A 26,877-nucleotide genomic window follows, 5' to 3' on the forward strand; every position below is an offset into this window, starting at 1 on the left:
CAGTCGTATTTATCTGTCAGCACCTCTCATTGAGTGCAGGTGAGTGCTTCTGACAAAGGTAACAGTCACTCATAGGGGTTTCAAGTAGAGTATCAGGGGCTAAAAGGAAATAATTAGTTCTCATGAAGAAAATGAAGTATTTCTGTTTGCTTTCTATTGCCTTATTGTAGCTATCAAGTATAGTTTGTTTCATCATCTACTGTGTTGTGCTGAATAATGTGAGTCAGACAGGTTTAGGGCAAGTTTTTTCTTAATTTCTATGAAATCTATAGATGCCTTTTTCAAGATGAGTATATAGCCTTGATGAAAACCAAATGTTGTTCCAGCTGGCATCTTTGTTCTGTTTTTGAAAAAAAAAATAAAAATTTAAAGAACTGCTGTAATTGTGTATGCTAACCTGGCTCTGGTGTACCTGAAATATTTTTTGTTGTTCAAAACTGTAAAATCCAAATACAGCAGATGGAAAAAAGTTAACAAGAACAAAACTCCACAACACAACCAGAAAAAACCCCCAACACTAGCATCAAGAAAACAGTGCAGTATCCTGAATATAAGGGAAATAAGGTGTATAGCTATTGTTTGGTTTTGGTCAGAATAGTTGAACAGGATACTTCTGATCAGTGTTACAAATTAAAGATTTTCCTTCTACATTAGGAAAAGAATGGGATCTAAATGACACCTTTTCCTGATAATATAGATGTCATTGAAACTGTGTGAAAACTCAGAAGCAGAAAAAGGCAAAGTATTTTAAAAAGTCATCCTTAACTAGAAGAGAAACTGAAATGGCTTCAAACTGCCAATTAAGTTTGTCATTTTTTGCATTAAAAAAAAAAAAAAAGACAATTGTTTAGATACTTATTCCAAGCTGAAGACATGAGTTTATTGAATGTCTGAGAGATTTGTATTTAAATACAGTTAAAAAATTCCATAATCCACCACACCAGCACATCCCAAACAGTTTACAACATGGAAGTCTCCAGTATTCATATAACAGAGTTTACAAAAAAGAAAATACAACACCTAAATGTGAAGTTATGGTCCACTTTAATGATGCACAATTACATAATCACTTCATAAAGAGTTGTAAGTCAAGTCAGGAGAATAAATTACTAGGATACAGTTTTATGAAAAGCTGGGTTTCTATGTCAACTTCCCTACTATTTAAAAGATCTGCTCAGGCAAGAAAATACTGTTTCTAGTAAACAAGTTATCTAATCTATGACAATTAGCTGTGTTGTTTAACTTAAAATGGAATGGGCTATGGAAATTTCCTTGAGAATTATATAAGTAGCTGTACAGTGTTTTTTAAAAGTCTGTTTTCCTCAAACTACACGTAGCTTTCCTAGTAAATGTAAGTAAACCACCATTTAACTACTACTGGTTTTAAAAGATTTGCCAACAAGTATAGCAGTGTTAAAGAGTACTGAAAGCAGGTATTCAAATTTTTGACATCTGCTTGTAATGGCATTCTTTTGGTATGAATTAGTTATTTAACAGGAAAGGAGACTATCCTGTTCTGAGAGAGAGTTGTATGCCAGCAGCTGAGTAGTTTCTGTTTAAAATTCCTATGGAGAACAGAAACTGATAATACCACACACTTCTATTAAGAGCAGCTAAAGTAGAATCTTTGTATTAATTCTTTTACCTAATTAGATACTCCAAAGAGATTATAATTAACAGTAGCAATAAAGGTATGCAAGTACCAAAACTGAGAATTAGCTCATATTCATCATATTCAATAACAGTATTCTAGCTTTAAAATCTGAAATTTCCTTAAAAATACAAATAAAATTTTAATAATTCTGCCATGGATTTCTGGAAAACCAAGTCTGCTTTTCCTAATTTAACCTATTAAATATGGCCTACTTTTACATCAATAAAAAGGTGTCAAACACCACTCTGAGCAAAATTTGAAGCATTCTGAGCTTTCAAAAGTCGCCACACTATTTCTAGTTATTCCAGGCTTTAACTGATAAACAGTACCACTAAATGTAAAAAAAATTAAGTCATTTGCAGTTTACAATTAATTACACCTAACACATCCTTCTAAAAATGGATTCTTTCATATTCTCAATGAAAATTTAAAGAGCTTGCTCTTGCCTGTCAGGCAAATCACTACTTGTGCAAATTTAAATACAGTACATTGACCTAATGTAACAGTGGACAGATAGCAAAAGAATTGTTCAGCAAAGCTGTTGCACACCAAGACCTTTTCAGTGTGCAGATAGGTGTACAATAAAGTGCTTCTCTTAACAAGTTATATTAATGAGAGTATAGATGCTTACCTAGTTTTAAAGCTTAAATTCCTTAGTAAATTGTTTAGTCTCCCTGTACACCCCCAATCCCGCAAGGCACATTCAAAACACAAGCAAAGCACTGACTGTGAAGGATTAAACTACAATAAAAAACATTAAGTGGTAGTAAACTACTGACTAGGTTTGTAAACAGTACCACCATCCCATTGCATCTCAATGTTTCATGCATTATTGAAGCGAGTTTCTGTGGGAGCAGCTGCTGAACTCCAGATTTAACAATCGAGGCAGCTTTCTTGATAATACACTACTGTGCCTTAGTGTTTTGGTGTGGAAGCTCACTTTGTTCATCACTTGAACAAAAAAATGTTACATTTGATGCATTTAAGCCTGTAGACTTAATTTACAATTAGCACAACTGATTAGTGGCTGCTTTCGATCTATTTAGTTTTGGGGATTTGTTTTAAATGTATGTGACATTCACCTCTTTTGTTGAACCTCACAATGAAGTTGTGCTCAGTACTCTTAAGAGAAGGTTTTGGTTATGTTAAAACATAGCTGGCCTGTTTTTTGGAGGCCATAATTTTGACCTGATAAAAACTGACTCAATATGAGGAATTAGCTTCTGTAAAAGTTAAATGACATGTAGGATCAAATTGAGTAATTATTTTTTTCAGGTTCTTTTACAACCAACTTTGAGAAGTTTCTTTAGAAAAGACATTATGAACAAAGTCCATCACCACAAGTGATCTCTTATATAAAACATTGAAATGGGACTTGTTTCATCATGCTTCCACAGATGTTTCACAGAAATTAAGTAATTCCACTAGCATCAGAGTTTACAGAAATGGTCCAAGTGGTCTCACAAGGTACACATAGCTAAACATTGCCTTCATACCACAGAAGGTGATGCTCTATGAGCAAGAGGCATCCCACTGCTTTTCAGAAAAAGATCACATTGAGTTCATTTTGTCTTTCTCAGCTCTTGCAACAGAGCAAACACTACCAGAAGTATCAACATCAGGGTTCCAAGTTTTCCTCATTTGACATTCCAGTTTAGCGTTTTATCACCACCTGCTCATATGCTCCAGATCCTACTCTGAAAGTTTGAAAAAAGTTAGTTCAGTGTCAATTTAAATGAAAGCTAAATAGCAAGTATCACATATCAGGAAGTGTATTGTTTAAACAACCCAACCAACAGCCCTTCCAAAAAGACCCCCAACAAAACCTCTCCACCCAAACAGCAAATATCAAACTAGCTAAATGTGAAGGGTAGAAAACATTTGTCATTATTACCATGCCATGGAGTCACCTACATTTTAATGCATGAAAGAGATTTTTTTTGTACTACAGTCAAAATGAACAAAAACTAATGTTACTGAACAAGAAATTACTGTTGGACTTCACTAGAATTTCTTAAACATCACCTTTAGGGTACCCCTCCCCACAGCTATATCATATGCAGCTAATACTCTTCATATACATTTATCCATAAACAGATCAATGGGTCTAAAAAAACCAGAAAGTGATTGTCATCTTACATTAAAATACAAGAAAAACCTCTTGAGTTGTTTGTTTACTCTGAATTGTAAATTAAACTCTCTCACCTCCCAGGTGACAGCCCATACTGGATGGTTTTCCACAGCAAATTGCAGTACTATGTAAAAAATTAATAGGGTAAGCTCTGCCTTAGTATAGTATTGTGCCTGGACTGTTCTGGCAACTGCATTAGGACAGATCTCTGTATGCTACAGGGATGTGTTCTGTACCCATTCATGTGATCCTAGACAGCCATTAGTATGCCCAGTTTGCAGATAACCCCATGAATCATCTTTTAACCATCAGTATTGCGTGCACATATAAAATGCAATTATGTTATGACTCTCAATATATTAACAGCTGCCTTTATACCTAAGTTTATAGTAATTACTGAAATACTGAGGATATTCTAATTTCTTGAGCTAAAAACATTGAGTTACATTGGACTGCAGAAACACAGTATTAGAGCATATTGCCTGGTTTTCATGCCTTCTCATCTGAAGATTAACACATTCATGTCAAATCATATATCAGGGTATTTGAAGAAGGTTTAGAGAAGAAAAAAAAGCCTCTGGTTCTAAACTACAAGACAATCTGAAGCAGATGATCAGAAGAAAGAGTTTAGGGCTCTAAATAGTTGAAAGATGAAGAAACCATTGAAACAAATGTAACAAATGGAAACAGGATTTGTGAGGAAAAACTAAACTGAAGAAAATTAGGCTTGTTATCAGGAAGATGTAACAGTTTGATACTGTGTAAGGTAGATGTGTAAAACAATTTAAATTTTCTTCCCACTCCAGGGTAACGTAGTAAGGCTGTAGAGCTCACATTTGAAACGGGTGTCTGCTTCCTGTGTCCATACTGAAACATTGCTTGCATCTGAAAACCTTGGAACTGAGACTCTTCAGAAGCTCCGAAAGTTACAGTTCTCATGGCCGACACATCAGTTCTGTTTTGGAACTAATCTGTGTCCTATTTGAAAAACTGACAATCTAGATCTTTTCGTGCTTTTAAATGATACAGAATAGAAAGGTACAAAGATCAAGAATGTAGATGCAGAATAATTGCTGTACAAGATGCATTTTTATTTGGTATTGCCTATGGATTAGTTGTTCAGGCTACATACCTGTTAGGTAGATGGTGGCTTCCAAAAGAAGTGCTTCCACCAGGGCCCACAAATAATCTTAAACCTTCTTCTAAAAGGCAAATGAATTAAAATATGTTAGCTTTCTTTAATGTTGCCCTAGCTAAATCCAAGTAATTTAAAATCTACCAGTACTGTAGCTGATACTTTCAGATGCAAATAATTTAAGTAATGAAGAACCAACTCCTGCATGGTGTAGGTTGGAGGAGCTACCTTTGTCATAGATTAGTACTTGCTCTTTTAGGCTTAATGATCTGGGAAAGCTCCCTGAGTCATGTGAGGGTATTTTCAATTTCTGGTAGACAAGATGAAGCAGAAAATTCAGCAATCCACATGCACAGTCCTTATGAATACAAACAACAGGGACTGTGAAGAGAGTGGGTTTTCCTAAGGCCTGTAATGTACATCAATTTTCCCTAAGCTTCCTTATTGATCTCCATACCTTCTGCACTTGAGTCTAAACTGAAGTCTTGACTCTGGAGTATTTTTTCAACTATATCATCAGCATCAACTCTGGTAGCATCAACCCTCTTCAGCTGTGACTCCACAGAGTCTTGCTTTACAGGATGTCTGCAAAAATAAGTATATGTAGAGCTCTTAGACGTGATAAAGTAATTTACTTGTGCTACATAAGGCTTTCAGATTAAGTGTACCTGCATTGTTTTTCCGATGGTGCATCTTCAGTAGATGTGTCAGTATCAGCTTCAGTTACTTTTGGCTCAGTCTCTTCACATGGCTCTAGAATACTTCCAGTTCCTGTTGAGGTACTTCCCACTGAGGTACTCCCCACTGAGGTGTTTCTCCTGTGGCAGAGTTCAGACAGACTAGATGATCTAGAGTGACATGTGCTATAACCTGTCGGGACAATGCAGGAGAGAGGGGTTAGGTATGTTCTTGACAGGCCAGGTCCATCCTGAAAGGAGAATGTGTGTTTTGTCTTCTGAAGGGATGTCAAAAAGCCCTATGAATGTTATGTGCATGCACCAACCAGACAACTGACTTCAGGTTTTGTATTCTAACACATGCCATTTTCTTTTGTTCTAAGTAATTCCTGTTTATATCATAACAAGCAGAATGACAAATACCACCCCCTTCAGCTTTTAGAGCTAAGTCTCCATTTTTTTTACTCGTGGAAGAGGTAAAAATCTCATTCAGATACATTAATTGGAGGGAGCCAAGGCAAAAAGCTGTCTTGCATCTGAAGAGATAATCCAGTGTAATTTTAAGAGGGGAAAAAATGTTACCCTTGCCACACCTGAAACTCCTAGGAAAATGCTTTCAACCCAAACCCTTTTTAAAACAAAGTCAGCTAATTTTCTCCTGTCTAAGCCTGTGAAAGAAAAATAATCCCCAACAACTCATAACAAAATTGTGAACAGCTACCTGACAGTTTTGATTGCTGACTTGCATAGCTTGATGTTCTGGAATGTCCACATGCACCAAGTTCATCTGGGACTGAGGCACTCTTTGATGAGACATCTGCAACATGTGCAAGTCAGACAGTGTTCCTAAAGCCAGCTTTATTGCTACTTTGCCTGTAATCTTGATTAGATTCAAGTCATATTTCCCAGAGGAATTACAGACTTGACACTGATTTTCTACGAACCTTTTGAAGATTGAAGTGCTGCAAAAATGTTAATGAATATACATTCTTTAAAAAATAAAAATCATAATAAGTATCTGAGCAAAACAGAGAGTACCATTGGGTTAGATTTGTATGAAATGTAGCTGTAGATTTGTGTAGTGTCAATATTAAAGAGATGACCATGCTTTCTCCAGTATCATAATAGAATGTTGTGCCAGACGTTTTCTGTCTGAAAAGCTAACCTGCTTAAAATTTCAGCTGTGTTTGAAGTAGAAACTCACAAGCCATGTAAGAAGGTTCCTCTGCAGGCCAACTGTCAGCATCCCTTTCAGATTTGAAGTATTTTGTACATCTCCCTGAAACTATGATGCCAGTTATAAAAGCACTGAAAAATTAAGAGCATTATTCTATACCTGCTATACCCAGATGCGCTACTTTTAAATTTTCTCCACCTTTCCTGTCTTCATGCAAAGACTCTGATTCTCCAGCAATTGCTATAGATGTTGCTGTGGAAGGAGGTCTGTAAGAAAAAGGTGGTTAAGATTTGCTGTACTTCTGTTGTAATCTCCCCAAATCGATCAGCACATAATTTTCATTTCAAATATGCTGGCATAATTCATACTGTGTATCAGTTTAACAGACCTGCAATTCTTTTCTGAAAACATGCTGCCTAGTCCCCTATTGAAGGAAATGAAAAAAAAAAGAAGCTTTTGCTATTGAGCTTAAGGACATTTTACAGACTCAATCTGCTCAGCCCTCAGGCTTCTGGAGATCCTGGGAAAGGCTTTTCCTTTTCTGATGATGGGAGTGATATGTCTTTAATTTGAAGTTGTTTCTTATTTTTGTTAAGTGTATGAATCACAGGACAGTTTACATGCTAAGAATATATGTAATTCAGTACTCGATGGAATACACAAAGGTGGTACATTAAAAAAACCCCAACATGCACAACAGTTGGCCAAGTTGGCTTGTGTGCTGTGATGTACTCCTGGCTTTGTTTCATCCCTGTTACAGGACAGGAAATTATTCTGGGCTCATAACCCTCCCAGCTCCTAATAAAGGGGTCTATGAACCATCTCCATGTATTGCCCTCTAAATTCTACCTCCTACAAAATAAAAAAGCATAATGTATGACATAATTTATATTTTAGTTCAATATTAAAAGGCTTTTAATAATGCTTAAATGCTTGTGTGAGTTAAGACCAAGACCCAAAGGGAGATTTTATTAAAATACTAAACCTCTTAGTTTGTGTTTTGCTAGTGCAAAAGAAACTAATTAGAAAATGACAGAGTGCAAGCAATTTCTTGCGAGCAAATACAACCAAAATACATTTCAAGATGTTACCTACAGGGGGTTTTTTACGCTTTGTTATTTTCTACTCTGAGAACAGACTGTTGGTCTGCATACAAGTGGGTTGACATTTTTAGATTTGACATATTCAATAAATTAGTCACTGTCTTCATGGAGAGTAACATAGCCCTTCTTAGGTTATGTTTGAAAGTAAATAGAGAAAGAGAAAAGCACGTCTAGAAATACAGTGCCTGTGTGACTTAACTGTATAACCTACTTTTGAAAGCAAGAATGGAAGGGTTTCAGGGATGTCATCCCATACCAAACCCTAAGGCTTCGAGGCTTCTTCATAAAATATGTAGTTGGTTCCAGATTGTGAAACTGTTTTAAGGTTTATTTTTCCTCCTACAAAGGACATCTGGATTAGATAAATTTTTTGTTCCATTTGTGTTGAAAGTTTATGTTCCAGGAAGTGGTTATATCACCAGTTTGGAAGAAAATGCCAAGTCTGAATAATTTGAGTTAGCGATTTCTTCCTAGGAATTCAGAAAGCTATTTAGGTACTAATTTAAACTCCTTCAGTACTAGGCAGTAAAAAACAGAAATATGTTTCTTTGTTAGTATCCAAGACTAATGATTTTAGCCTTTGAGGAATTGTTCATCAGTTCCAGTGACATATTTATTAGTAGGTCTGACTCTAAAGTAAATGTACTAAAGTTGTTCTGAAGTAAAAGAGGTGCTAAGTAACTAGGGATACAGAAAAGTTTTGCCCAATCAGACAAATTCAGATAATACCCTCTTGCTATTTATTCAGTAAGCACAAGATGAGATTCTACAGTGTTCAGTGTTCTATTCTTCTCATTAAAGGTTAGTAGAAGAGAAAAGAAAGGACATTTAGTGGTGTAGGGGTACATTGAAGAGTTCTGTGGTGAATCACCTAAGCTAGACTGGTACAGAATCACAGCACAGCTATTACACTTCCTTAACTACAGATTAAGGACAACAAGGCCAAAAGATCCTCAATGTACGGCAGTGAATTTTCCTAGCTACCTGCCCCCTCAGAGGTTACCTCTTGCATCTCTTACTAACTTGCAGAATGTCTTTGCTAACTAAATATCTATAAGTGCATTCTCTTGTACTAAGTTGAATCATACTTCTGTTGAGTTTATTGGGGTCTCTTTTGCAAACGAATATTTCAAAATCACCTGAGACTTGTGAATAAAAGGTATAGCAGCACCTTTTCCAGACACAAGGATTAGTCAGATCACCCTGTACCAAGTATATTTATATAAGGTTGCTGCTGGAACAGTTTTCCTGAAGTGGTTTTTTTTTTACATTACAGATATACAGGCAAGAATTCTGTGCTTGATACTAAGTATCTAACAGCCAGAAGATCTGTGACACTTCTACTGGCAATTTTACCATGTTAGTCATTATTCAGCTACCGTGCCATTTATTTGTGCCTTTTTTTTTAAGTACTGTTGCTAGATTGGAGAGATGTGAAAACACAAATCAGAAGTGTAATTCTCAACATGGAATGTACAATCAAAACACCACCCCACAGAGATTTTTTACAAACTTACGTTTTAAAGCACGGGTCTCCAGACATCAGCTGCATGTTGATCAAAACCTACACATAAAGAAAACAAAATTCACCATAAGGAAAAGAAAAATTGGTCTGTGACACATACATGGTCATGTAAGTAAGTTATATTTGCCACAAATGTTACATTTAAGGAAAACAAAATGCCATAATCATACATGCAAATAAACACACTAAGGCAAACAACTACATCTTTTTTCTTAGTAGGCATACAAACAACACAAAATACCATTTAAAGTAAGATATTTACACATACAAGATTCTAAAAAAGACACACAGATCAAGGAGAATCTTAGAATTATTAAGATGTCTTCAAGGGAAAAACAGAGCCAAGAAACTTAAAACCTGAATGAGCAAACAGAGTATTGTTTAGACCAGTAGGTGCTGAATATGTTCTTTGCTGAGGGTCTTCAGCAAACTGCTGGCTCTCAGGACAGGTTGTGCTAACATCAGAGACACAGCAAAACCACACAGGGTAAATAAGTCATAGGACACAGTGCATTGAAGGCCTGTTAGGCAGGTCAAAGCCATCAATTACAAGTGTTCTGGACAGTCTGTGACTGTCAGAGATGAGAAAATCCATGCATAGACAGTATACTGAATAATGTGGGAAATTAATCCCAGTGTCTCAGTAGGAAAAGAATTTTTTTTTTTTAATTGCCTGAAACATTCTTAGTGGAATTATTTCCAGGTTTATGGAGCTTATTCAGTTTTTTAGCTCCCTGGACTAATGGAAGAGAATGTCAGAGTGGGTTTCTTTTAAGAATTCTCTCCAACTGTTACAGTGATTACTACCAAATAAAAACAGGAAAATCCCAGGAGTCATGGAGGTATTGAAGGTGGCTTGTACATAAATAAGCCAATTAATAGATTCACTCTCAGAAGTTGCTCAGTCTTGAAGATACCATATATTAATTTGTTCATTTTACAGCTCCCCTTAGACTAGGAACACCTTTTAAAAGCTTTTCTTTTACAGCTATCCAGCTCCATTTCAAAGTGTAGGACAAATTCTATTTTTGACTGTGTGGATTTTAATGATTGTCTCTAAACAACACTTTTGGTTTTACTTTTTAAATAGCTTTCCTTCCAGAAAGAGGTTCAGCAAATAAGTTTTAAATTTCAATACCACTTGTTCTCTGCTTTATTGCTTTAAGTATGATAAAGGAAATAAGTTACTTTAAGAATGGAGTTGTCTTGTCTTGTATTTTTGGTATCATAACCTTCCAGTAAACAGCGACGAGTGGTATTTCCCGATCCAGCAAACTCTGCTAGATTTAGATCTGCAAATCCTAGCTGTTAAGAGAAAATGACAAAGTTAGTAGTAAGCATTTGACTAAATGAAGGTACTTGATATTACACATTGAGTACCACTCAGTAGCAGTTTCTTTCAAATATATGTAAGAGGATGCCCATTAAAGGGAATGGACTGAGGCAAAAAGCAGAAAAAAAACCTGAGTGTAAAATTCAGCATAGTTCCATTTTCAGTTAAAAATTTAAAGTGCAAAAAGAGAAAAAGAATGAGGAGAGTTTTCTTTATTTTTTAATGTGAATGTAATTGTTTACTTTTACTAACCCTTTCCGCATACCAGCTTGAAAGAAAAAAAGTTCTGGTGGTATAACATTGTTATATACTTATTAAACACACTGATTGAAAGTTCCAACAGCACTGTGGCACTACAACGCACATAATGAAATCATGGGTATTAAGTACTATTCTGAAATTACTTCAAAAGGACATAAAATGGCAAGAAAGAAAAGCTTATCTGTAGGCAAAATTAGCTACATCTCAATTTACCTTTGCATATGCCTTTCCTCCTTTTAATTCCTAGAAAAAAAAGGAAAAAAGACACACCATTAAGCCATTAAATATACTGACTCAGGATTTTTGTTTGGGTTTGGTTTTTTTAAATATCTCACCACACATTTGCTAGACTATGCTGTTGTCATTTAGACCTAAATATTCATAATACCTTTGGAGCAGGCCAGCAAGACACTGTTGTCTTGGAGAGAGGAAGGGCAAGTGCTCGATGCCAGCTGGCATTTGGCTCTTACAAGGTCTGGCCCCAAAGGTAGGACGTGCTGCCTGCAAAATTCTGGTACTTAGCACAGTTCAAGGCTTCTAAGCTTACTGCTGTTTAATGGAAGTATCAATCAAGGGCTAACTTTATAAACACTGAGGAGTAATTCCTTTGCTGCCCTGCTGGAAAAAGGGTTTTCTTCAATAAGAACATAAAACCCCCATGAATTAGTCAAAGTAAAGTAAGTAATAAGATTACTACAAAATTTTGACTAAAGGAATACCTGATGTGATTGCAGCTAAAATTTGCTTTATGAAGTTTATCAGACATTCAAAAATTAAAGCAAAGGAAAAAAGCACAAGAAAAGAGGAGAGGAGGGGAAAAAAATCTGCTTACCTTCCGTACAGACACCCTGCAAGTGCAAGTATCCAGAATCCCTGTTGTGGCACTGGCACTGATTTTACACATAAAGAAGAACTTTTTCTTCCAGCGGACACAATTTGCCTGTACTACCTCCCTGCAAGTAGAGAGCATATGCTCAGTGTTAGTTGCACATATGTTCAGAAGCATACACTGCAGTAAGACAGCTCAAGAACAAACACTGGTTCCACCGTTTGTGGAGTGGTCACTTCATGCAAATTCTGTTCCAGGGCCTGAATAATCTCCCATTCTGCTCTTAACAGTGTAGCATGACTAAAAACTGTTCCAAACCTTGAACATAGTATTAGACCTCTAGAAGAATTCAACAGCCATGTGTTTTTTCAAATGAATGAGAACGTAATTTCTGCAGTTTGCATCAGGAGAATGAAGTCTTCCAGAACATTAGCTCCCAGGCACTGTCTCCCAAGCTGCTGAGCTTTGCAATGTGCTCAAGATAGTATCTTTGACAAGCAGTTTTTCAGTTCAGAGAAAAGTAGCATCATACAAGCAAAGCTACATAAATTTGAGGTCTGGAAAAGTAGAAAGGAGATGATGTGCAATAACCAGACACAAAGTAATACACTTGGGACAAATGAGAATTTCAGCTCCATACTGTGAGCTTGCCATTTGAGAGCAAAATAAGCTGACACATCTGAAGGGATCTGTTTCTCACTGGAGGATAACAATCTGAGTATGATGCAGCTGAGAAGGAGGCAAGATGTAGGATGCTTTCAGTTACGAATGTCATTTTATAAGGCTCAGACAACACATTCTGTTTGGGTAACTGACCAAGAACAGACTCCAAAATGAACAGCTACAGGGAGGACAACTAGAAGACCCCTGTATCTTAAAAATACATATAATAAAAATACACTGGTGATTCAAATACTTGACAGACCAAATAACTTTTAAGTCAAATGAGAAATAGTTAAGACCAAAATGAAGCATAGTCAAACACCCATTTAAAACTGAGAGTTAGAAGGTCTCAAACTACAGAGCAAGTTTCTAGAACAGCTTTCAAGTAAGACAAGTAGATGCATAGGAAGTCTTTACGGTATTTTACCACAAGGTTGGCCAGTTTTTCACTAACAGGGGACATAAGGACTGTAATTCTGAGGACTTGCCTCAATAATCAAAAGTTCTTTTCTAGCCCCATGTTTCTAAATTCACAACTTGGAACTGTGAAGAAACTGATAATTTTTTCTACCACTCTGATCACTGAAGTACAGTCTTCACATATAAAAATATTTTTCCTCTTCCATTTTTCTAATACATACATTCCTATGTTTTATACTAACTTCTGACAGCAGCTTATTATCGAAGAAGCAGTTTGACATCTTTAGCAGATAGAATTCTGTGGTTGTGCATAAGCTGGAGCCAGAGTTCATCACGTGTATAGAAAAATGAAGAATTGCAGGGTGCTCACAAAAGCTCCCTTTGCTGTGCTGGTGAGACTGCCAGCTCCAGTACTCACTGGCACTGTGAGTTCCTAAGGTGGGAATAAGCCAGACTGCCTAAAATGAGTCAGTTTAATGACCACAACAGATGAATAGATTCTGATGATACAACACTGAGTCACATTCAAGCATGTGACCTCAAAGGAACATGGTCTGTAAACACCATGATCTACTCTTTATCTAGTATGTTTTACATTGCAAACTTTCCTGTACTTGGGGAAAAAAGAATCCCATCCTGCTGTCATGTGAGTTATTTAAATACAAAAAAGAACAGAATTTTAAAAAGCCAAATTACAAGTAGTTATATCTCTATTGAAACAGGCTCAGACAAGAAGACATCAAGTAAAATACACCCTTAAAAGGAATAATTGATAACTGCTAACATTTGTGACACATATAATACTGTGCCACTAAACTGAAAGTGTTCACTTGTCATCCATACAAGTCAGAAGATCCTTTCTCTTTACATCTGTTTGTTACACAAGTAGGACAGCAGCCATCAGTATCCTTCCCACCCTCTCCTTGTCACCCAGGACACCACTACCAATAACAGCATCACTTCTGCTGCTATTCATCATTTTGCTAAGTTCTTGTAGTGTTTTTACTTCTGTAACATCTCCAGTTAGTAAGTAATGATACTTTTTTCCCATTGAAAAAGTGTTCTTGTAAACTCATGAAGTCAAAATGATGTGCCAAAATCTTTGTACGACTTAGTATTATGGTTCAAGTTGTTTCTGCTTCTCACAACAGCCTTCTGCCTCTGCAGCAAAGTCAAAGCAGCTGCACATTCGACAGTGTTCCAGACATCACTCACATTGTAGCAAAAGATAATGCAGTGAAAATTAAACGTATTTTTGCTTGTAAATGCAAGATAAATTTAAGCAACATCTGCTTGAGAAATATAAGTGTCCTTAAAACCTTGCAGGATTTTGAATTTATTTCAACATACCAATACTACTATATGGATATCATGGTTCAAGTAAGGAAGATAGCACAAAACCACTCTGCTTTTGACAGATTCAGTCCACTCATATCACAGGTCAGGATTTGCAAACAAGAAGTAGAAGTGACAGTAAAAAGGCCTTAGTTGTGGATACTGATGGTCTAATTTTTGTAAAAATAAAATCAAAACCAGGAATACTGCTTTCTTCTCATAAGGATGTCAAAAAAAAAAGTATCATTAGTTTCTCTCACTGGCACCTAAATCAAAAGACATTAGAAAAATTTGTACACAATTAAAAAAAACCAAAAAACAACTGCCCCTAATCCCACAAAACAGTTCTTCTAATTCCACTGTATAAAATAAAGAATTGATGTATTTTAATAATTTTTTAGTAAAGAGGAATACCATCTAGCTATTCCCATCATGCTGAAAAAACAAGGTCAAATAATCAGAACATTTCACTTCAACAGTAACATCTAAGTTTATAAGATTCTTAGTTAAGTGCAAGGCCTTCAGAAAATAAACAGCTGTATTGATTGGCTGCTATGGAAATGAGCCCAGATAACTTTTGGCAGCTGTGCCGGTGCCGCAGGCACGCTGGGGAGAGCTTTCCGTTCTGAGTCAGTTTCCTATGAGCCTCCCGGTCACTTTACCACATGCAAAGCAAAACCAGTTGTTTTCTTAATCAAAACATATCTTAGTTACCAAGATGCACTGGAATACGTACTAGGCTGTAGTGCTTCGGTGTAACTTAATAAATGCTGTCAGTAATATGTAACCAAGAATAAATTCAATAAACAGATACTGTAAGATAAAGTGACTCCAAAGTAAGTAAGTTACCATCACTGTTTTTTCTTTAGAGGGACAATTTCACATTGACTAAACTCCAAATACAAGATTTCAGCTGTAAACAAGACCTTTTTTGTATATATTTCATATACTGTACACAATTGCCACTTAAAATGTTGAATAAAAGTATTGGATTTTTCTTCTGACCCTCAACAGAGGAAAAAGTAAACTCAAATAAAAGAAACAATAAATCCTAATCCAGTCACCTCCTCATCCTAAATTGTTAAAAAGTGATGGACTTTTTTTTAAGATGTTGTGTTCATTAGATTGTTTGTTCATGGATAAAATCTATGACTAATGCCTTGTTCAGCAAATAGCTACAAATGCAAAAATAAATCACTTTTAAGGACCTTAAGTGTCATAGGAAAGATTCCTTCTTGATAAATGGAAAAGCTTTAGCATGAGAGGCTCTGAAATAAAGAAGCCAAAACTCTTTGTGGACATTTACCAAAAGACTCTGTTCCATTAATTGGAAAAATTAAGAAGCTTTTATCCGAATTATTCTAAACAGCCAGTTAGAATCTTTAGCTATATTATGTTAAACTGCTTGTGTTTGTAGTGCAATTATTTTAGATTTATTGGTCACCAAAGAAACAATAAATTGGGATAATTTGTTTTAAGATGCCATTCAGTCTTTATATCAGACTATGTTCACATGAAAATACTTCCAGAACTACTTTCAGATTCAGCTGGGTCAGTACACTTCTTCATGTCAAAGAAAGTGGTGTTTGCTTATGCATCTTACAGCTTGTGGACAGAACATGAGTTAACTGCTCACTGTAAATACCTTGAAAAAAATAGCTTCTTCACTACATGAGGTAAATGAGAGTATTATTATTATCTTTTAAAGCTAGTAACTTAATGAGAGTCACCTAAGTTTTGCTTGTTTATTTTAGAAGAAGAGCTATCATGTTGATAAGATGGCCTGAGGGAAGTGAGGCTGCTGCTGCTCCACGCCTCAGATGCAAGCAGCATCGAGGCTTAAGAGGTGTTCCCGGGAATCCCCCACTCCCAGCACACAGAGCCGGCCCGCTGGTCACAGGCACACGGGGCACTCAGCCAGCCCTAGCCCACCCCTGGGGCTGAGCACGACAGAGGTCTGCTAGCTACATACATACATACACAGAGACGTGTATGGCTCCCAGGATATCCCACCTGCTCCACAGTCCAGCTTGATCCCTGAGCACATCTGCTCCAGAAGCTGGCACCACAGGCACACTGTGCTCTGACTCCTGGTCCCACCCCAGTGGCTAGCATTTGCTTTAACACATCTGGACTCTCTAGTTCCTAGCATGCAAGTGGTCTGGCCCACAGTTCCAGGCCAGCTGCTGGCACAGTGGACACACAGGGCCCTGTGACCCAAAGTCCCACTTCTGTGGCTTAAATGTGCTCACTCTGGCCTCTCCTGTTGCTGGCAGCCCAGGCCCTGTGACACACTCTTGACTCCAGTTGCTGGTACTCAGACATCCCCTGCCCCGCAATGCACACTGAACAGAGAGCCCTTCCCCCAGGAAAGGGCCACAATGTACTTCAATAGGAAGATACAACAGACAGTCCTAATTAGAAACAGATTAGACAAATGTACCAACCAGCAAACTATTTAGCCTTTATCCCCTTAACTCCCTATTTTTCCTCCACACTTGTTCCTCCTCAAACTCATCCCTTACTCCACCTTTCATTCCTCCCCAAATTGTCCCATAATGAGCCTCTTCCCCTGTATCCCATGATGTGTCTGATAGGCAGCAACTCCCCTCAGTCCAAAATACGTTTTACCAATATGATGGGTTTCCTGCCTGGACAATGGGGCTAAGGCTCTCCTGGGGCAGCCCTGGGAGGGGCCCAGAGTGTCCACTTGTCCAAGCCCGTAATTTCAGTTCTCCACCTGCCTGTGTGTCGCTGGGCTTGTGTAGATGGGCTGTGATGGGCTGATGGTTCCTGTGACAGGACTGGGAGTAGCTGGACATGGGTATTATTTTAGGCCCTCCACCCTCCCCTGCCTTTGCTTACTGTACTCATTTGTGGGTGGGCAAGTGGACTTCTATCACCTAAAGCTTCCTTTGATGGGCCCCTCTCTGAATAAACTTAATACAGATAGCTCTGTCCTTTGATACAAATACAGTATTTAGTAAACCGAGGTTACAGAGTTATTTTTAGTCTGGCAAATAGTCTTTTAAAATGGGAGCAATACCCCATTCATATAGATATTATATATATATATATGCTTTTTTATGCATCTAACATCTTTCTTCTGCAGAAAGCTGGAACACCTAACAAAGGCCAGTGTCATGATCCTACCTTACAGAGACAGGAATTAAGGCATTAACCTACAATCTAACAGTGTAGCCACACTCCCAGTGGCTTCAGATTCAGGTACTTTACACTAAGATTCAACCTTTCCTAGGCTATCTTTAGTATTAGGATGGTATTGTCGGATATAGAGTTCTTATATATACTATACATTAACACACAATGGTTGGTTTGGCATGCAAGAGAAGAATACCCTCTTGCACTCCTCCTACCCAAAATCTACTTCCACGTAAAATTCACGCAGTGTCATAGTTGAGGGAAAGATACAGGTACCCATGCAACAGGGTCCTGGAGCAGTACTAAGCTACACTTTAAATTGTTATCCAATAACCAAATGCTAAGTTTAGGCTTCATACAGAAAAGTGCAGCAGAGCATTGATGCACACTTGAAGTGCTCAGAGTATGAGCTCCAAAATATATGCTGTAGCAATAAGCTTATGCAAAGCTTTAATGTATTTCTCTATTCAGGAAGAAATTCAGTTTACTTTTCCTTTAATATTCTGTTTCCCCCACTCCTGAGGCATATAAGATGATATATTTTTTCCAACAAAACCATTTTTTCCTAAGCATTGCTAAAAAACAGAACAAAACCAGTCATTTACAAACAGAGCTTCAACGGTTCACAAATTTCAGGACTAAGCAAACAGCTGGCTCTGCAGGAAGAGCTCCACTTGTTTACTGTGCACAGCTTCCCACTTAATTTGCTGTTAGTACATGCAAAACTCGAACATTTTCTATTCCACATGTTTTTACTCATAATAAAACAGGTTACATTTTTAACTAGCAGCATTTCATGTCAACAATTTCTTATAAAATATGTATAAACTGATTGTAGATAAACTGCTGGTTACAGGCAAATGCAGAGACATAGAAGGGAATTAGCACTGTGAAGGGCAAACTGCATTAGAAGACTGTAGTCAGCAAGTCAGAGGAAATTGAACATTTGAGACGGTATCTGCAGTACTGTGCTTGGTTTTGGGGCCTTCTTGGCAGAAGACTGATGAACTGAAGCAAGTCCAGGGGGTATGAGATCAGAGTCTGGAGTCAGGGATGAATTCTTCTCTGATGCAGGAGAATTTGGAAACATGGGATTTTTACAATGTGATGATGAGGTGAAGGAAGATCTAATTGCCATCTGCAGCCATCTCTACTAAGTTAGAAGATGGAGCCAGACATTTCTTAGTGGGGAACAGAGAAAGGAAAAGGGGCAATAACAAGATAAATTCCAGTAAAATAAAGGAAAAAATGTTCACAATAAAAGTGGTGAAGCAGCTGGGCAGGTTGTCTACAAAAACTGCATCTCCATTATTACAGATTTTCTAAAGCTGACAGGAGAAAGCTCTGCGCTTCCTGATCTAACTGAAATTGGTCTTGCTTTCAGCAGGCAGTTGGACTGTGTGATCTCTAGCATTACCCTTCACCCTAAATTATTCCATGAACAGAAATAGTCCTTAAAATATGAAGGCAGTCAGGTGCTATGGTACTTGCAAATGGCAAGTCTATGGCAGAAAAATACTGTACTCCATGTACTGTGCTGGGGTCAGGGGGAAAAAACAAACCAACAAACCATCACCAGCTCTTTTAAACCAAAGTGCAAGTTCTTCTGCACAAGCCAGGTACCTTAAGCATGAAAGCTTTTCCCACCATCTCTTCCTCTTTAACAGATGTCTATCATGTATCTCTTCTCAGAAACTTTTTTGTGACTAGTTAGCTGTTGACATATCTCTTATCAGTACTTATAATTACAGTAACAGAAGTCTCACAAGATTGAGCCCTTTTCATATCTGCAATAACCAGTTACACCCCATGCAAAGAGCAGACTGTACAAACATTTTACTTTCCCCTAATGTAGCCCTAAGATGAACCCCTTCAAAACTAATTTTATATTCTTCACTCCTCTGAGTCTTTGTTTTTTCTCATGCATATTCTTTAAATCAGTTGACTAAACACATTTTATTGTAACTATTAATGAAAGGAGAAGTACAAACAAACTACACATTGAAAAAAAAGTTATACTTTGTGCAGAGAAATTCTTCTTACCTTTTCCTCCCTACAGAGGACAGGGTCTGAAAGCTGCTTAACCAAGTGTCTCATCACAACTGAGGAAACATTAAGTGGACATTCAAGAATCTGAAAAAAGCAGCTACAAAATTGCAAGGTAGGATTTTTATCCCACTGCCAGTATTCCTCACAGTACTTGAAAACTTAGTTTGTTTCAGGTTCCCCAACTGCAAATCCAGTTACAGCTGAAGAAGAAGCTATTAAAAGTAGCATTATCCAGCTCTGAAGACTGTCAGCAGGATTCATACATCATGCAGGAAGATTAGTGTGATAGGGACAGTGATTCCATGTGACAGGTATGTTTTTCTAACAAGTATTGTTGTTTAAAAACAGAGAGCTGGTTAAGCTGTGTTACTATCAGGAGAGTTTTCCCCCTTTCAAATGCAATAGCAGCAATCAGGAAAAGAATGGTAAAAAGACAACTTGAAGAATCTGGTGAGGCAGAAAACCTACTTGCTGGTGTCACAAAAAACCAGATGTAGTTTGAGACAGTTGAGAAGGAGGTGGCCATGCATCATTAGAAGTAAGAAGTACTTATCTGGCAGATAACAAGTCAATTTCTACAGAAAACAACTACATGCTCTAGCCTCTATATATTAGGAATAAGAATATATTCATGCATGATCTCCCACAACTTCCTCTCAAGACTGTACGTAAAAAAAACCCAGACATTGGTGAAATCTGTTGGAAAATAAAATGTTTTGATGAAAAACTTACAGCTCTTGGCCACCTTGAATCTCTGTCACATACAGCAATCATAATCAGCTTTTTAGTTTAGAATGTTGCTGTGCAAAAGAAAGAAGATAAAAACATCAGCAGTCTAAATTGTCAGAAATCAGATCTGAAAGCAAGGGGAATATGACCAAACTGAAGGCAGCAGTCAGAAGAACACACCAACCAAGTCCTTTTCTGGAGTGGGGTGCAGCTGGAAACCAAGCTAAAAATGGAACTACCAGGCTTACAGCTACTGCAGCCTCAGTCGATAGAGTACAGCATTAAAAGTACACTCTCAAGAAATAAGATCCTTATTTCCAGAATTTCTTGGATTTCCTCATATTCCATCTGTTCATTTACTGCTGACTGAGCAACAGCTCAGCCTATGAGCCTCAGTTATCTACTCTAGGGGCTTATCAATTATCAAATCAATTCAGCTTGTTACAGTGAGGGCAGGTGCAGAAAGCCTATACTTGCTATATATTTATATCTACATTAGAATGGCCATAAATAAATATGCTTCGTATTTAGTCAGGTCTTAAAATAGTATTTTTTTTCTGTTCAAAATATTCATATGTGTAATTTCTGCCCTGAAGTAATCTTCTGTCCTTTGATGGTGCATTAGACATTATGTGCACACTGTTTCATGACCAGGCAGTATGTAGACACACAGCATCCTGGAAAATGCACAAGTGTCATGTATTAACGTATCCGATTTCAAAGAGAGAGATCTGTTGTCATTGGCCCGGGGAAAGGTACAAAGGTGCCTCACCACACAGGAAACCAGGCTTAAGATAGGAACGTGAAAATGAAGTTTGTTAGCATAGCTCTGCATACATGCACAGTATATTGGCTGAAAATCTACCCTTTATTCTAACATCTGAAAACACAATGGTAAAGATCCAGAAGTCATGCTAGAAAGCAATTTCAGAAAGGGGAGGGCAGGAATTACACTGTATGGCTGATTGTCAGTTTGCTGAAACTACCAAACTGCACCTCCCCCCTTCCACAACGCCCTTCAAGGTTTTCCCTGTTTCAGAGTCAAAGCTTATAACACATTCATTCTCTCCAGAACTCCAGCGTTCTGCTCTCCCAAAAACTCTCAAACATTTTTCCCAGTTTAAACACTGCTGCCACTTGGCTGGTCAATGTCATTGGATCTAAATTTTATTTGGCACTACCAGATTACTTTAAAAGTTGAATATTTTGTCAGGTAATTAAAAATTTAGTATTATAATACAGAATTTTATTTTCCTACAGTAAGTATTCATAGATGTTCATAGGGATGTTTCAAATCGAAGTTTTGTAATTGGAGTTCTAAAAAACTATATGCAAACACCAAAATGCAAAGTGATGTGGTTGCTATTTACACACCAGCCAGATCACTGTGTACTGCACTATACAAGCTGCTTTCACCTGGTCACAGAATTTCTGTACACTTCAGGCACACATCTGTGGGAGCCAGAAAAGTAACTGGGCTGTGGCAAGTCTCCAGTAACATGGTCTATGTCTCCATAACATATTTCTTAGGCAGCTCTTTCTCAGCAAAGATCTAAGAAGTGAAAAAACCTATTTTTCAGTAGCTTGAACTTTTATCTGTCTTCTTTTCATCTTACTTCAAGGATCAGAGGGATGATGAAGGTACCACATTACTTGCAGGATCAGGACTTTAATCATTCATACAGCATGATCCATAGAGGGCTGACAAGACAATCACTTGAAACTGTTTTCATGACGCTTGCTACATACATGTGGGCCCCTATTCCAAGGCAACTGCTGCCCTGGGTTTTTATGACATTTTTCTCTGTGAGTAAGCTTTGGAAATAAAATGCTAACAATGTTTGTGTGGTTTATAGACTATTGATTGGACCTTTTTTTTTTTTTTTAAACTTTCTAAGGCAAGAGGCAGCAGGGTATTGGTCTGTATGGGTACCAACTTGAGAACCTCATAACTTCTCCCAAAATAATTAGTTTACTAGACCTCAGTGAGTAACAAAAATAAAGCTATTAAGAAAACAGAGTCAGTTTCTCCCTGTATTATAAAAGTTTTGGAATGAGTTTGTCTATTACTTTCTGAAACAACAGAATTCTTTTATAAAGCTAAAAAGATCACTACTTTAGGGATATAGCTGCCAGCTCACAGCGACACTAATAAATGAATGCAACTAGAAGATGATGACCCTCAGAAGGTTTGCAACTGAGAAGTTTTGAAATACTGCCACTCTGATGTAAACTTAATTTCTTCCTTACTTATTCAACCCTTTGCTGAATCACCACTCTGAAAATTCATCTGTTAATTCTTAAGCCAAGAGCAAAGGCACTCCCTAAACTGGCACTGAAGGATCACTGCAGAAGAGTTCTTTACCTTCCTACCAGCATACCCAAACACCTCTCAGTCAAGCAGGAATGAGTTCACTTACAGGGACCCTGATATACCAGCATATGTTCCATTGCTGTTATTTTTTAAGCCATACCCCCAGAAAAGAAAATGGAAGAATTTCTAAACTTCAACTCAGACACAATTTTTTACATCGGTTTCCCTACACATACTCCATCCTACCACACACATTTTACTCTAATAGACCATTCATGAAGATATGAATGTAGGCTTTCAAGCATTTAATTTTAGCATCATAAATAGGCAAGGCAAAAAAGGCTCAAAATCACCATAATGTGTCAAAACCATCTGCTCAGCTGAAAGCAAGTCCTTGAAAATAGAGATCCTGCCCAGAAGACATATGTCAGCTTGTGAAAATGACTTCAAGGCAATAAGGGCTGGAGTAGGACAGTAATAGCACATTAGTGCTTGAATCATGATTGTCATCATCATCATCTATTACTTATGAAGTCACTCACAGGAAAAACGTTGAGGAAAGACACGAAATGAGAACAGAACACTGATGAGTTGAACAACTTCCAGCCACACAGAAGAAAAATTTACCTTCAGTTATACATGCTAGTATAATGGAATGGTTAAATAATGAGGTTCTAGGCCAAAGTTCTATTTTTATTCTCTTCCTTTTCCTTGATTAATTTAATTTACAGAATCAAAAGCAGATAATTTAGAAAGCTCTGTAACAACAGTATTTTAATAAGGACATAACTGGATATTCATGGATTTGTTACTGTCTTCTCCCAGAATTCTACAAGACATTTTCCAGTAAACTGTTTTTGTAATAATATTAAAGTAAAATAACTCATACAACAAGTGTAATGGGAGGGGAGCCTCCTCCTCCCCAGACCTGAAGCCACAGCACACCCATCCTATTGACAATGTTCTGCCTCTGCCTGGTACTTGGAAAAAACTAACACACTGGCACTCTATTTACCCCTTGCTACCAGTGGCTCAGGGAGCCACTGTCACAACAGATGACTGCTCTATTGCTGAGGCACAACTAAAGGCAAAAAGAACGAGGGAAAAAAGACATGGGCCTTGCCGCACTTGCAGGTACAGAACTGAGCATGAACAAAGTCAGTAACACACGACCCGAGCACTTAAAGGAAAAATTGAGGACTTTCCCATGAAACGTAGCTCTCTATGTAAATATCTGTAGAATGAAACACAGCAAGCCAGTGTCCAGTCATTAAACAATAAGGTGGTACAACTCACAGGGGACAGCTCAGACTACAGGCTTGGGGACAAGAAATTCTCTTCCCCTCCTGTTACCCATCCCCTCATCAGCTCCAGGCATTATGGCACAAGCGACCCGTTTCTCTGGGACAACCCTCATCACTCGGGGATTAATTTCCCCTGTTACTCCGTGTTTAGGAGCCTCAGTATTTAATTTACAACGTTACGACTCCACTCAGACGAGGAGTTACAAGTGCTCCCACGTGTTCTCTCCCCGTTAACGCTGGCAAAGCAGGCGAGATGAGAGGACGGCCAGCCTGCCCGGTGCCACGCCGTGCCACAGGAGCTTCCCCTTCGACGGGAGGAAAGGCGAGCAGCACAGCCACAGCCGCCAGGAGCCCCGGGGCAGCCACCCGCTCCCTTCCCCGGGCCCCCGCCCTCCTGCCCGCCCGCGCGAAGCGGCTGAGCCCCAAGCTCGCCGAGGCAGCCAAGGAGCGGGCGGAGGGGCTGCGGAGGCGGCAGGGCCGCCCTTGCTCTCGGGGGGACGCGGACTCGAGCGGAGCCCGTCGGACGGGGGCGGCCGCAGCCCGCCCGGGGCTGCCTGCGTGCGGCGGGCAGCCCGGCAGACCCCGGCTCGCGAGTCCCGGAGGCACCTACCGGGAGGATTCCCCGCTGAAGCTGCCCCCGTCCAGCAGCCGCACCTTGCAGAAGAGGATACCGTTGACGAAGGGCACGGAGGAAAGCTCGTCCAGTTCCAGCTCTACGCGGAACTTGAACTTCTTCTTTTTCATCATGATGAAGGCCATGGGCCAGGGGCTTCCCGGGGGCCGCCCCCACGGCAGCTCCGCTCCGCTCCGGCCACCCCGCTCCGCTCCCATGCCCGGGGCGAGGGCGGCACCGCGGGACGGGCCGGAGCGGCTGCGACCGCTCCCAGCTCAGCCCCTGCCGGCCGCGGCGCTCCCGGCCAGCGCTTACATGGCAGCCGGCGCCTCCCTTTCAAACCCGCCCGCCTCCGCTCCGCCCGCTGCCGGCAGCGGCGGCCCGAGCCATTGGCGAGCGCTGCCGCGAAAGGCTCGAACGCCGGCGTGCGGTTGCCCGAAGAAGTTGGCCCGGGCCGGAGCAAGGCTGTTCAATAACGGGACCTCGGCGTGCCGCTCCGCACGCCCCACACGGTGCCCGGAGCAGTGACGTGGCCGCGGCCCCGGCCGAGCGGGGCTTGTGCAGCCCGGCCCGGCCGCTCCCCCGCCTCCCAAGGACCTCGCTGGAGCTGGGGGTGCGTCCCAGGAACGGGAACCTACTGTGCTGCTCACAGCTCTTCATTTAGAGAGCATTAACAAAACAAAGCATCGTTTAGGCGTCAACGTTTCCACTCTGAATTTAGGTTCCTTCTACTGTAATTTAAACCTTATAGGGGTCGCGTACAGCCGTTCAACCTGTAATTTACAACCAGCGCCCCTTCTGCTACAAACAACCGATGCTCACGATCTTGTAGAGGAGGGTGTACACATCTGTGTTTACATTTAAGAACAGTCCTGTGGCATAGATGATTACAATGACACACATGCATCGCTCTTGTTTAATGTATAGTTCAACAGCAGCACGTGCTCTCTAGGGCACAGCTTTGTATTAAAAAAAACATTTCAGGAGGTTTAAACATAAAGCAAGCTCGGAGCAACCTCCATCAGCAGATCAGTTTCCTCTTTACAGTGTTGCGCAAGAAACACAGCATGTCTTCCCACAACCAGGCACTTAATCACATGGTAAGAAAAAGAATTGGTAAGATTATGCAGGCAATGTGATGCTGAGCCCCTGTAACCTTCTTGCAGCTTGTGAAAGTAGTGTTGCCCCTCGTTCAGTATAAATACATAGAAATAGACTTTTCATAGAATACATACCTGATGAATACAGATAGTGCAAATAATACACAGCTAAGTATATCATGATGTCTCCAACTGTCCTGTAGCATAATCCTAGGGAGAAAAAAAGTAGTAGCAAAGAGTAAAAAAACCCCACAAACAAACATAAAAATGGAGTGTCTGGAAAATAAATGCTCTTGTTTTTTTCCTGTCCTAAAACATACATAAAAAGAATTTATATACAGTTTTCTAAAAATACCTACAAGGGTAGTTCTGACACCCTTGTCAGTTTTGCATTCCTAACAAAGAATTCCCTACAAAACTCCTAAATGTCATAAGTAACTGGCCCTGAAAGAAGTGTTTTTACTGGAGTAACATTAATAAAAAGATATCTTAGAGATCTAGGCATTTGGCGTTAACCTATGGCTTTCCCCTTGAGACTATTTCTTTGGTGTGCCCTAAAGTAATCCTGAAAGTCTTTTCTGTTTAACAGAGCACAAGAGCGTACAATATACCATAGAAGGCAATTCTCTAGGTACTGCACTCATCAGTTCTCTGTTCAAAGAAATGGAAGGTGAAAAGCTTTCAGTACCTAAAGGGACTAAATTACTACTTATATTATGTTATACTCAGACCCTCCTTTCTTTTTAAGTAAGAGACCCAGTTCTAGAGGTTTGTTTTTTTTTAAAAACTGACTGATAAAAGAGATTACCTGATTTACCTAGAAGCTCTATTGCATTAAGACATAGAAAGAAAAAATAGGGTTACAGGCCAGATAAATTGTCTGCTAAAGTTTAATAAATACAATCAATATTTAATAAATACAATCAATCTAGTTATTAACCAGTATTTTAAAGAAAAACTGGATTACTTCACTCAATCAAAGAAATAGATCAGTAACCCTCATAAAGTATAAAAAGCCTCTGCATACGTCAAGTATTATCCCATGCAAGGAGCTTCCTCGTATAACCAAGTGGCTCAGGCAGCTGTAAGAGTTTATATGCTGAGAGCACCAACAACAGCCCTGACCAGCCTCACCTGGGCCCTCACCAACCCCCTGCTCAGGGACCCATTTAAGCTCAGCCATGAGCTAGTACTCCTTATTTGAACCTTGTTTTAGCTCTGTTTGTCTGTTGTGTCTTTGTTGTGCTGTCTGTGCCTTGTTGAAGGCCCTGACCTGTAGGCTAATCTCTTAGCTCAATTTCAGAGCTTGCTTTTTGTTGTAGGTGTGCCTGGCTGTGGTTGCTGTTGCTGGAGCCTGAGATGT

General features: G+C 39.1%; 1 protein-coding gene across 3 annotated transcripts; it reads right to left on the reverse strand.

Moving 5' to 3' along the window:
• Positions 1-855: 855 nt before the first annotated feature.
• EEIG2 (EEIG family member 2) lies at positions 856-26,573 on the reverse strand. 3 transcript variants are annotated; one of them, XM_069022850.1, is made up of 13 exons: positions 26,542-26,567; positions 26,323-26,340; positions 25,650-25,724; positions 11,829-11,949; positions 11,210-11,239; positions 10,591-10,707; positions 9,395-9,441; positions 6,934-7,040; positions 6,319-6,414; positions 5,589-5,790; positions 5,378-5,505; positions 4,918-4,987; positions 856-3,351 (listed from the first exon to the last, which is right to left on the reverse strand). In XM_069022850.1, the coding sequence occupies exons 3-13, from the start codon at positions 25,718-25,720 to the stop codon at positions 3,309-3,311; spliced, it is 1,032 nt and encodes a 343-aa protein (XP_068878951.1). In that variant the 5' UTR covers positions 25,721-25,724; positions 26,323-26,340; positions 26,542-26,567; the 3' UTR covers positions 856-3,308. The 3 variants fall into 3 exon arrangements, with proteins under 3 accessions (XP_068878951.1, XP_068878950.1, XP_068878949.1); XM_069022849.1 differs by lacking the exon at positions 26,323-26,340 and having other exon boundaries at positions 26,542-26,573; XM_069022848.1 differs by lacking the exons at positions 25,650-25,724; positions 26,323-26,340; positions 26,542-26,567 and adding an exon at positions 24,412-24,733.
• Between the last annotated feature and the right edge of the window lie 304 nt (positions 26,574-26,877).

The sequence above is a fragment of the Aphelocoma coerulescens genome, chromosome 8 (genome assembly GCF_041296385.1).
Source record: "Aphelocoma coerulescens isolate FSJ_1873_10779 chromosome 8, UR_Acoe_1.0, whole genome shotgun sequence".
In the NCBI taxonomy this organism is placed as follows: Eukaryota; Metazoa; Chordata; class Aves; order Passeriformes; family Corvidae; genus Aphelocoma; species Aphelocoma coerulescens.

What these genes read in the sequence shown, in the direction of transcription:
- EEIG2 (XM_069022848.1), bottom strand. Translation starts at nt 24,632, where the DNA reads ATGGGAGCGGAGCGGGGTGGCCGGAGCGGAGCGGAGCTGCCGTGGGGG. An exon ending in GCAGGGTGTCTGTACGGAAG is followed by an intron (nt 11,240 to 11,828) that starts GTAAGCAGATTT and finishes TTTTTTTTCTAG; the next exon opens with GAATTAAAAGGAGGAAAGGC. An exon ending in CCATCGGAAAAACAATGCAG is followed by an intron (nt 5,506 to 5,588) that starts GTACACTTAATC and finishes TTATTTTTGCAG; the next exon opens with ACATCCTGTAAAGCAAGACT.